Source organism: Oryctolagus cuniculus, chromosome 7 (assembly GCF_964237555.1).
Source record: "Oryctolagus cuniculus chromosome 7, mOryCun1.1, whole genome shotgun sequence".
In the NCBI taxonomy this organism is placed as follows: domain Eukaryota; kingdom Metazoa; phylum Chordata; class Mammalia; order Lagomorpha; family Leporidae; genus Oryctolagus; species Oryctolagus cuniculus.
Window position 1 is genome coordinate 156165496 of NC_091438.1, and position 12262 is coordinate 156177757.

Here is a 12262-nt window from a genome sequence, read left to right on the forward strand (position 1 = left end):
AGGAACATTCCTCAATACAATCAAAGCAATTTATGAAAAACCCACAGCCAGCATCCCATTGAATGGGGAAAAGTTGGAAGCATTTCCACTGAGATCTGGTACCAGACAGGGATGCCCACTCTCATCACTGCTATTCAATATAGTTCTGGAAGTTTTAGCCAGAGCTATTAGGCAAGAAAAAGAAATTAAAGGGATACAAATTGGGAAGGAAGAAGCCAAACTATCCCTCTTTGCAGATGATATGATTCTTTATTTAGGGGATCCAAAGAACTCTACTAAGAGGCTACTGGAACTCATAGAAAAGTTTGGCAAAGTAGCAGGATATAAAATCAATGCACAAATAAGTAACTCTTAAAAAAAAGAAAAGAAAATACATTAACCAAATAACACAAATGACCCCACACTGTGAGAGGGATGTCTATGAAGAACATTCATGTATTCAGTCTAAGATAAGTATTTACGACAAAGTATCCAATCAGTGTTGAATTTCTTCAGTATGTAATAATAGCACAAACAATATGGTAGTTCCTCAAAAAATCAGAAATAAAATGAGCTCAAAAGATGTACCAATTTCACTCCTGGAGCTACACAGAATGGAACTGAAAGCAGGATCTGGAAGAGGTATTTGGATACATATGCTCACGGCAGCATTTTCACAACAGTCACAAGGACAACAATGGACCAAATGTCCTTCAACAAACGGCTGAAGAGTGGTATGTATGTATCCCAATGGAATATTATTCAGCCTTAAAAAAGGAGATTCTGACATGTTACACTATGCATGAACACTGAGGACACTTAGGTAAACCAAGCCAGTCACAAAAAGACAAACACCATATGATTCAATTTATATAAGCTAGCTAGAGTCGTCAAATTTATATAGACACACAGTAGAACGGGAGCTGCCCGAGGCTGTGGGTAAAGGGAATGGGAAGCTACTGTATGAGGGGTACAGAGAGTTTTAGTTCTGCAAGATGAGAATAGTTAGGGACATCATGTGAACAATAATGTGAGTGTACTTACACAAGTGAACTACACACTTAAAATAGTTCAGGTGGTAAATTACATATTATGTGTGTTTCTCATTAAAACAATTTTAATAGCTTCTGATAAAAGCAGGAAGAGAGATTATGTCATCCTGGGTTAGCTGAGACACAATTGTTGATTTTTCTTAACAAGGACCTGAGGGTAGCCAGATTTACTGGAACAGTATTGAATGAGAGAAGAGTTTACACAAATATGCACAAACAGAAACATTTACAATCACTATTACCACCTAAATGCAGACAGAATGTTCAGAGCAACAAGCAATCATCCAATGCAGACAGAATGTTCAGAGCAACAAGCAATCATCCTATGAACTCAGTGTTACCTCCTGGACTTATAACCTCTTAGACTACAACAATTACACACGGTCAAAACTGGTGTTCATTCGATAAGAATGCCCACTCAGACTGCCCTGCACTGTGCAAGTTCTAAGACCTCGATCCGAGTCAAAACTCTCTGTGTTCATTTTACAAAGAGCATAGGCTCACTATTTATGCTTCCACACCTCTCTGTGGTTGTAGTCTCAAATTTACCTCATGTTGATATGGAAGGAATTATTCTTGTTGACCTCAAAGCCTCCAGACCAAATACAATTGGGAACATCCATCAGTCTGACACATAACAGCTGATCGTAGTCGTTTCGCGGCCAGTGGAACACCACACTGGAACCAGGAAGGGTGGAGATGTAGCCTTCTGGATTCGCTGTTCCCTGAAACACAGATCACTGGCTTACATCAACATACCCACTCAATGCAGCAGATGTTCACTGAGCACCTCCCCTGAGTCTTACCAGGAGCTAGTTGCATAGCGATGGCACAGAACAGTCATTCAGATCAGAGAATCTATGATCTTGATAGAAGACAAGACATGACACTGAAACTCACTGTGCTACTACATAAGCACTCCTCACGCTTCAAAAGCCAACTGTGGGGTGGATGTTTACCTGAGCAGGTAAATGCCCACATCCCACATCTCAGCGCCTGGGCTGGACTTCCAGCTTAGGTTCCTGACTCCAGCTTCCTGCCAATGCAGACCCTGCAACCAGCGGTGATGGCTGAAGTACTTGAGTTCCTGCCAGCCACATGGGAGACCTGGACTGTGTTCCCAGCTCCCAGCTTCAGGCCGGCTCAGCCCCAGCTGTTGTGGGCACTTGGGGAGTGAATCAGCTGATGGGAGCTCTTTCTCGACTCTGTCTTTCAAACAAAGGAGCCGCAGCAGCAAACTGCTTACCTGTCCCCTGGCAAATTCCCTCTGTGCAAACGCAAGCTTGTGAGATGATTTATTATCTAACAGGTAACGGGGGGCAAAGATGACCATGCAGGTGTCAATATAGCGACCGCGACCTTTCTTGACATCAATACCTAAAAAAAATAACAAGAGCAGAGAAAAGTTTTGGTTTGACAAAAATAAACAGCCTTTATAATTACTTGGTTTCTCTGGGGGGAAAAAAAAGAAAAAAATCAACTCTGCCACCCAGAGAGGACATCAAACTTTTCACGAATGAAATGAAAATATTATGCTTTATTCACATGTAGGACCTGGAAAGCCTCCAGGGAAATATTGACAGCCCCATAATTCCTCATTTCGTCACAAAGTATCTCCCGTTGGAACAGCAATTTAAATATACAGGGTTCAGGCACCCAGATCTTACATCTTCATCTATGAACCTGTGCTAAGTTCTATGTGAGATGTTTCTGCTTACACACCTGGGACACAAAATCTCCGGGAGGACCTGCACCTTTTCCAGGCTAGAGTGGAAATTTCCAAGCACTTAGTTGGATTCTATGGAGCTCTGAACTCAACGGACTCTTTCCTCGCATTTCCTTTTAGCCTGTTAACCTGAGAATCCCACGGAAGCATACTGCTGAATATAACAGAATTTATTTACTTGTGAAATAAGTATGTTTTAGCACCTACTATGTACTAGGGAAAAAATAACAAACAGTCAGAAGGAAATTTCAAAATACCAGGTATCAAAAAAGAAAGAAAAGTGAATTTATCTTGAAAACACTGATAACAATTTTTTTTTTTTTGACAGGCAGAGTGGACAGTGAGAGAGAGAGACAGAGAGAAAGGTCTTCCTTTGCCATTGGTTCACCCTTCAATGGCCGCCGCAGCCGGCGCACTGCGCTGATCCGAAGCCAGGAGCCAGGTACTTATCCTGGTCTCCCATGGGGTGCAGGGCCCAAGGACTTGGGCCATCCTCCACTGCACTCCCGGGCCACAGCAGAGAGCTGGCCTGGAAGAGGGGCAACCGGGACAGAATCCGGTGCCCCGACCGGGACTAGAACCCGGTGTGCCGGCACCGCAGGCGGAGGATTAGCCTAGTGAGCCGCAGTGCCGGCCAACAATTTTTAAAAATACAAAACTCAGTGGGATGGATCACTTATCCATTTAAACAATGAATACAGCATCATCTTCAAAGCACTGGGATGAGCTCTAGCTATGCAATGATAAAATAATTCTAGTGGAAATAAAAATAATGACAATAATAATATTTGTTAAACTTGTAATATATGATAATACATCTACCAAAGGCTTTCGATTTGATCCTAACAACCTTAGGAGTTAGGTATTTTAATTATTTTCCTTTTACAGATGGGGAAACCAAGGCACAGAAAGCCAAGTAACTTGCCCTAGGTCACACAGCTCGTGGCTGGCACAACTGGGGTTCAAATCAGGCTGGCTGCCTCTAAAGCCAGCACACACGGGCACCTCCTGCAAAGGAGTATCCCTAAGGGCCTGACTCGGAGTCAACAAGTATAAAGAAAACCAGAAAAATGGAAGACTCACCCCTACAATATTGCAATCATGTATCCTAGATTTCCCAACATAAGTTCAATTATCAACATATCAATCTGTTAACTGCCCCATTCACTTTAGAATCAAATTCTATGGTTCTTAGTGCTAACTACTTCAAAAGGAGCAAGCCTCATGTTGTGTCCTCCCCCAATCTGTCCTAACTACAGCTTCCAGTCACCCTGTGTAGTCTGTCTGAAAGTGTAGCAAGGGCACAACATCCCAGCTAGAAGTCAAGCTCAGCACAGAGCGGCTTCCGCCTGCTCAAGGCGGTACAGCAGACCAAGGTGACAAAAAGTAAAGAAAACTGTCACCGGCTGCAGAATCCATTTCTCTGAAAAATATACGTCAAAGGAGAATGAATGCAAATCCATGTTAAAAACTCTGTAAAGAAAACTAGGAAGATTCTTTTGCTAGTAAACTAGGAAATTCTTTTAATAGTGAATCCTGAACACTTAAACAGATCCCTCTCCCTGGGACTCGGACAACATGCACAAGAAGCTGCCTCTGTTTTCCTCCTGTAATGTAACTTTGTATCCACATTGTCCAGTACAGTAGCCACTAACCACGTGTGGCGACTTCAATTTAAAATCAATAAAATGATATACAATGAAAAATCCAATCCCTCGATCACACTGCATTTCTCTTACGCTCTCAGGAGCCACATGGGATTTGGTGGCCGCCATATTGGATGGCATACAACAGAACACCTCTGTCATCTTGGAGAGTTCTACAGGACAACGCAGCTCCAAGACAGTGTCCCAGCTCTCAAGACTGAACGCTGCTTGAAGATCCCCGGAAATCACATGCTAAAAGAAGGCGGCACTGCTAACATTTTAAACCTGAGGCACATTAAAATCAAATTGTTCTGAATCCTTCAGAAAATCTTTCCTGTACGCACAGGTGGCCTGGAGGACTGTGGGAACAGGGTCTTCCCCTCCCCTCTGCACTACTCCCACCCTTCTAATTACTACAAACACCAAGTGCATTCAATTGTATTTTTTTCTCAAATGTATACAGCCCAGTCCTAATCCTACTTCTGACCCAGACTTCCCTTTTGCACCTGGGCAAGTCACTTGACCTCTCTGTCTCGGTTTCACAAAGAACAATGCTTCTTACTCTCTTAAAGTCTGCAAATTTTAATGAATGCGTGGGAATACTTAGAGGATGAAAAGCATTCTAAGTGTTCCTATTATTCACTTCAGAAAAACAAAGATTCGAGCCAAACTGATACTTTCCTTACCCAAGTGAATCTGAAGTTAAACAGAGCCACCGATCTCAAAAGGGTAGTATTCAGGTGGCTCCTCAAATCCCCCTGAGAATCCATCCGGCTTGATATCAATCTAGCATTCAGAGAACAGACACCTGACCCATGCCAAATGAGAAAATCAACTCTTGTAGCCAGGCCAAAATGCATGGTCAGCCTCTTCCTCCAAGCCTGTGGTCATTAGCCAATGGTTCCAATGCTCCCACTGCCCCGAACGTCACCCACCAATGTTATAGATCAGCCCTGGGCGGTTTCCTTGCTGGATGACTTTCAAAGCTCGGACACCACTCCCACCATCCAGGGAGAAGCCCTGACACCAGCCTGGCATGCCTTCTGGATGAATCCCCCTTCCGATTCTCATCGTGCAGCTGTGGGCAGAAAAGCAAAGATGTACATATTCATCTACAACAAAGTCTTATCTACTTGTTCTAATCAGGAAACACTAACATAGCCATCACCCAAATCAGATCTCTACTACTGACACTCATGCCTACTCTCATGTGATTCTTAAACACAGCAAGAAAATTAATCAGTGAGCAAAAAAAACTCTTAGCGGTAACCACAGTTGAACAGTGTATAAAATACACTGATATATACAACTAAACACTTGAGAGAAAACATTAGGATTCTATGAACATAATCCACGAGGAAAATGCTACAATTTCTATTATTCCCCAAGGATTCAAGCCAAACTAATCGTTTCCTGACTCAGGTGTTTCAGGATTCACGAAAAAAGTAGGAGAAAACCAGGTAGAGAGGATGTCACTAACAGTGCATTGCTGGTAAGGACTGGCACTGCTCCAACGGCAGAGCTGTTTCGTCAGCTAGTGTCTCCTCACAGATTCTGGAAACAACTCCTGCATGTGCCTCCAGCTCTGCCACTCAGCAGCAACACAGCCCTGGGCCGGTAACTCTGCCTCAGCTCCTCTTCCTCACCTTAAAGTGAAACACTGCTTCCTCCCCTGCCTGAGCCCCGCCAGTCACTGAATCCCCTCAACGGCCGCCGTTCCCTGCCTCTAAGCCAGTTAACAAGGGCTTTGAGATCCGCAAACCCCACGTTCTTTCAAGGGTAAAAGGGACAGAGTTCAAAACCTTACAAATAACCCAGACTGGATTAATGGGGCTGAACACTTTACCAAAGGGCCAGCCTGATTCCACCGTGACGCCAGCTCCTTGGACTGTGCTAAACTCACAGCAGAAGGGAAATTGCAGCGAGAGAGGGGGCAAATGTGGGTTTCTCTTCCTTGGCAGAGTTATGAATAAGAGAACTAATTCAACACATGTAAAATAAAACTAGCTTTCATTATAAACCAACCAAATGGTTTATTTTTAGTATAGAATAACACAGAAATGAGATCCGAAAAAATCCCATTAGGTCATAGTTCTATTCCCCTGCCAAGTCAGGATTGTTATCTGTGGTATACGTCTGCTTACACAGATACACGATAGCCTTTGCTAATTTTTTCCCTTCCCTGGGAGCTGATTTCCCCTTCCTATAAATAACTGTACTCACAGGTTGGGCTGCTCTTTATCAGCATAGCAGAATAAGAGAGGGCTCAGGCTCCGGGCCAGCTCATGTTCCTCAAACTGGCCTGCAGCATCAGTCTTCGCATTGTCCTGTCTGAAGATGAGTGGCAACCCTTTAGGGAGAAGGGGAGAGTTTCTATTAACCCCACCCAGTCGACACAAGGAGGCTCCAATGTGTAAGTGGAGAGATGGAGGGAGGGAATGAGGTGAAAACAGTAAAACCTGGGCTCAGTTCGTTGTCTAAAAGGGCAGCTTTGACCAAGACCAGGCACTTATGACGGAAGCAGGTCAGCTTTTGCTCCTTAGACGGCTGAAGTAACCCATTTGCATCGGCTCCATTGATTTAGCCAAGTAAATACATCTGAATTCCCAAGACCAACGGCAGGCCTACCTGAGCAGCCCCTGCACGTACCTGTTTTGTTAATGAGCCAATATGGGGCAGAAATGAAAATCTTTAAGGATCCTTCTGCTCGACACACAATTCGGATGGTGAGGTTCAGCTGCCGCCGATTGACGTCATAAAGTCGCATTCTCACCATATAGTTTTGGGTTCCAGGTGGAATGAGCAACTCTTTACAGAGGGGAAAATTCTCCAGTGACACTCCTAAAAAACACACAAATCACTATCTTCCTGGGTTCTCGCTTTAGATTTTTAAAATAGCCCACAGAAAAACTAAACTGGATTCCTTTTTGGAAAAAACAGTAACACAAAGAATCTCATGAGAATGGCCATTTTCCACTAGCTGAGGTGAGAATATGAAGCAAATCAGATGGCCTGGAAGTCACACTGGGGAGTCTAATCTTCCTAATTAGGATTAGAATACCAAGAAGCTACCAGTAATAGCGGAGACTATTAGAGGAATTTACATCAGGGCTTGTGTTAGGTTCTTGAAACGCAGTGACATAAGTATAGCCTTAAGAGTAAAAGGTCCATGAGGCAGGCGCTGTGGCGCAGTGGGTTCAAGCTCTAGCCTGAAGCACCAGCATCCCATATGGGCGCCAGTTCAAGTCCTGGCTGCTCCACTTCCAATCCGGCTCCCTGCTATGGCCTGGAAGAGCAGTGGAAGATGGCCCAAGTCCTTGGGCCCCTGCACCCACATGGGAGACCCGGAAGAGGCTCCTGGCTTCGTATCGGCACAGCTCTGGTCGTTGCGGCCAATTGGGGAGTGAACCAGCTGATGGAAGACCTCTCTCTCTGTCTCTACCTCTCTCTATAACTCTGTCTTTCAAATAAATAAAGTAAATCTTAAAAAAAAAAAAAAAAAAAAAAAAAAAGAGTAAAGGTCCATTGGGCCAGCGCTGTGGTGTAACAGGTAAAGCTGCTGCTTGCAGTGCCGGCATCCCATATGGGTGCCGGTTTGAGTCCCAGCTGCTCCACTTCCGATCCAGCCCTCTCCTGTGGCCTGGGAAAGCAGTGGAAGACGACCCAAGTCCTTGGGCCTCTGCACCCACGTGGGAGACCCGGAAGCAGCTCCTGGCTCCTGGCTTAGCAATGCCCTAGCTCTGGCCGTTGCAGCCATTTGGGAAGTGAATCCGTGGATGGAAAACCTCTCTTTCTCTCTCTGCCTCTCTGTAACTCTGCCTTTCAAATAAATAAATTAATTAATTAAAAAAAAAAAAAGAATAAAAGTCCAGAAGCCAAACTGGACCTAATTTCAACTCCACAGCCTGCACTTATACTCCGCACACCATGGAAACAAGCTCTCCACCTCTCGGGATCTGTCTCCAAACAGCCAAGCAGAGTGTGTGCGTGCAGGACTGCTGGGAAGACAGACGACCAGCACTGCAGGATGCTGCACAGAAGGACACTAGTTGTGTGCACAGAGATAGCGGGATGAGGCCATGTTTTCTGTAAGGGCTCTCACAGAACAGCTGAAGAAATACACTAGAAAACTAGTAACACGCCAAAGACTTACTTATTTTGGAGTCAGTAATTAGCACTGCACTGTTTCTCTTTTCTAACCAAGCTCAACAGTTTATATCACCATTGAAACAAAATCTTCCTTCCAGAGTTACAGAAAGAGAGAGAGGGCACTCAAGATCTTCCATCCACTGGTTCACTCCCCAAATGGCTGCAACAGCCAGGGCTGGGCCAGGCTGAAGCCAGGAACCAGGAGCCAGGAGCTTCTTCCACACCTCCCACGTGTGGACAGGGACACAAGTACTCAGGCCATCCTCCACGCTTTTCCAGGAGTATTAGCAGGAAGACGGATCAGAAGTGGAGCAGCCAGGATGCAAACCAGTGCCCATTTGGGATGCCAGTGTAACAGGCGGTGGCTTTACCAGCTATGCCGCAACCTGGCCCCTGAAATGAAATCTTGTCATTGTGGGACAATACCACTAAAGTCCAGTAACATTCAGCTTCCTCACTTATAAAATGGGTTTAACACTCGTCTTACCTGAAAGGTGCTGTGGTGAAGACCAAATGATTTAATACAGTGACAGCACTTACAGAGATAAATGCCCAGCTATTACCACGCCAGTATGCTGAGGGCAGGGATTCTGGTGCAGTGGTTAAGCCACTGCCTAGGATCCTGTGTCCTCTGTCAGAGAGCCCCAGTCCACGGCCCAGCGCTGCTCTCCATTCCATCTTCACGGTGACGCACACTCCGAGGAGCAGCGAGTGAAGGCTCAAGGGGTTGAGTCCTTGCCACCCACTTGGGAGTCCCAGATTGAATCCAGGGCTCCTGGCTTCAGCCGGGCCTAGCACTGGCTACTGTGGGCGCTCCGCGAGTGAATCAGTAGGTGGGATCTCTCTCTCTTTCTTGCTCTTTCAAATAAATAAACTTGTTAAAAAAATTTTATTAAACAGAGCGTTAAGAATGGGGGCTGTTTCAAAACCACTTTAATAAAACGTCTCTGAGAGTCTTAAAGAAACACACTTCCTGCCCAAACTCCAGAAGCACTGCCTCTAGTGCTGCAAGCATGCCCACGGTCCTCTACGCTGACTTCACTTGCCTTTACAAATGAAATCAATGATGCATCGAACATTCCGAAGCTTCGTCAGTAAGAGGAGAGAAGGCTTATACCTGGAGTGCAATGCACTTAGCGAAGGTTCATTCCTTCTCAGCAAGAAAGGAGACGTGTAATCGTGCTCTTTTTACAGCTAAAGAAAAATCATCGTTCGAAAAGATGAGATGACTTCCTTTCAGCACACCTCAAGCGAGCATTCTCAGTAACATGGCTCTGTCGGCGCTTCCTCCGGCAATCTCCAATTTGTTCATTTTTACTTATAAATGCATTATTGCGGCCGGCGCCGCGGCTCACTAGGCTAATCCTCCGCCTGCAGCACCGGCACACCGGGTTCTAGTCCCGGTTGCCCCTCTTCCAGGCCAGCTCTCTGCTGTGGCCAGGGAATGCAGTGGAGGATGGCCCAGGTGCTTGGGCCCTGCACCCCATGGGAGACCAGGAAAAGCACCTGGCTCCTGCCATCGGATCAGCGCGGTGTGCCGGCTGCAGCGTGCCAGCCGCGGCAGCCATTGGAGGGTGAACCAATGGCAAAAGGAAGACCTTTCTCTCTGTCTCTCTCTCTCTCACTGTCCACTCTGCCTGTCCAAAAAAAAAATTTTTAAAAAAAGAAATGCATTATTGCTTTGAGCGGGCTTTTTAAGATAAATATGCCAGGATTTCTTTAAGATGTTTACCAAATTATCACAAAATATTCACTAACATTTTTGTGGGATGACTACACATGATCACACGACAACCTCTTACCCAGCTCGATGTTCTGGGACGTATCAGCTGTGTGCAGAGCTGCCTCTCGGCCAGGTTTCAGTGTCCCATTAATTGGCACTCCTTTAACATAAAAATCGAGTTCACAGGGCAGCAGGTTGCAGATGACCACAGTTGGCAGGAGATATATAGTATGCCCAGGCTGTCTGAAAATCTGTTTTGCACTATCAGAAAATATGTTTGAGGGCATATAATCTGGATAATTCTCTTTCTTTATAGCCACGCAAAATCTATGAAAACAAAATGTTACGAAAATCATCAGCTTAAATGAAGAATTTGAACCTGTATCTCCTCAACTGACTCTGAAAAAGTATAACAGTAAAATGGTTAACTAAATGAGTAAGATATTTTCAATACAAATATATTTACTGAGGTATAATATATACAATATACAAAGTTGTCTGATAAGCTTTGACAACTATATACAGCTTCATAACCACCATTCAAAACAAGTTACAGAATATTTCTCTCATCCCAGACAGTACCCTTGATCCCATTCCAATCAATATTATTATTGATTATTATTCAAGCAACTGCTTTCTATTATGTCGCACTACGGCCTACAGTGCTGGCAGCCTACATGGGTGCCATTCAAGTCCTGGCTGCTCCTCTTCTGATCCTGCTCCCTGCTGATGGCCTGGGAAAACAGAAGATGACCCCGGCATCTGCATGGGAGACCCAGAGAAAGCTCCTGGTTCTGGATCGGCACAGCTCCAGACATTGCAGTCATTTGAGGAGTGAACCAGGGTGAACCAGCGGATGGAAGACCTTTCTCTCTCTCTCTCTCTCTCTCTCTCTCTCTCTCTCTCTCTCTAATTCTCAAGGGAGGGGTCCCCAAGAAGGAATTAGTGTACTTGTAGGAGGGAGACAGACCAAAGCTTATTTTTGCGTTTGCTCTCCCTCCATCCACCGCCCCCCCCCCCCACCTTGGGACCTCAGCCTTGGACTTCCCAGCCTCCAGAATTGTGAGAAACAAAGACCTGCTTGCTTAAGCCACTCACTGTGCAGAGCAGTACAGCCTTGAAACACTCCTGAGCAGACTACCACACCGACGATTACCAGACAGATTTTGAATTCTATCAAGTGCTAAAATTTTTTCTGGATTTACTGAGATAATCTGATCCTCCCTTCCTTTTGTTTTTTTGTTTTTTTTTTTTGTTTGTTTGTTTGTTTGTTTGTTTGTTTTGACAGGCAGAGTTAGACAGTGAGAGAGAGAGACAGAGAGAAAGGTCTTCCTTTTGCCGTTGGTTCACCCTCTAATGGCCGCCACGGCTGGTGTGCTGCGGCCGGCGCACCACGCTGATCCGAAGGCAGGAGCCAGGTACTTATCCTGGTCTCCCATGGGGTGCAGGGCCCAAGCACTTGGGCCATCCTCCACTGCACTCCCGGGCCACAGCAGAGAGCTGGCCTGGAAGAGGGGCAACCAGGACAGAATCCGGCGCCCCGACCGGGACTAGAACCCCGTGTGCTGGCGCCGCTAGGTGGAGGATTAGCCTATTGGGCCGCGGCGCCAGCCCTACTCCTCTATTTTATGATAGATTTGTGTAGAACTAGTATTATAAGAGTAGTTCAGCGGCGCCAGCACACCGGGTTCTAGTCCCGGTCAGGGCGCCGGATTCTGTCCCGGTTGCCCCTCTTCCAGGCCAGCTCTCTGCTGTGGCCAGGGAGTGCAGTGGAGGATGGCCCAGGTGCTTGGGCCCTGCACCCCATGGGAGACAAGGAGAAGCACCTGGCTCCTGCCTTCGGATCAACGCGGTGCGCCGGCCGCACGGAAAAGGAAGACCTTTCTCTCTGTCTCTCTCTCTCACTGTCCACTCTGCCTGTCAAAAAAAAAAAAATTTTTTTTCAGAGGAAACAGAATTACACGATGTTTATTTTGATGTAAAAATA

The 12262-nt window shown here is 45.7% G+C and overlaps 1 protein-coding gene across 5 annotated transcripts in view; it reads right to left on the reverse strand.

Moving 5' to 3' along the window:
• VPS13D (vacuolar protein sorting 13 homolog D) overlaps positions 1-12262 on the reverse strand; it is a 276670-nt gene that overhangs the window by 142516 nt on the left and 121892 nt on the right. For all 5 annotated transcript variants that reach the window (XM_008275374.4, XM_008275375.4, XM_008275373.4 and 2 more), the window contains 6 exons: positions 10355-10602; positions 7053-7244; positions 6627-6753; positions 5339-5481; positions 2278-2408; positions 1581-1756 (listed from right to left, as the gene is read on the reverse strand). In XM_008275374.4, coding sequence (XP_008273596.3) covers positions 1581-1756; positions 2278-2408; positions 5339-5481; positions 6627-6753; positions 7053-7244; positions 10355-10602 — 1017 coding nt within the window. The remainder of the gene's footprint in view (positions 1-1580; positions 1757-2277; positions 2409-5338; positions 5482-6626; positions 6754-7052; positions 7245-10354; positions 10603-12262) is intronic.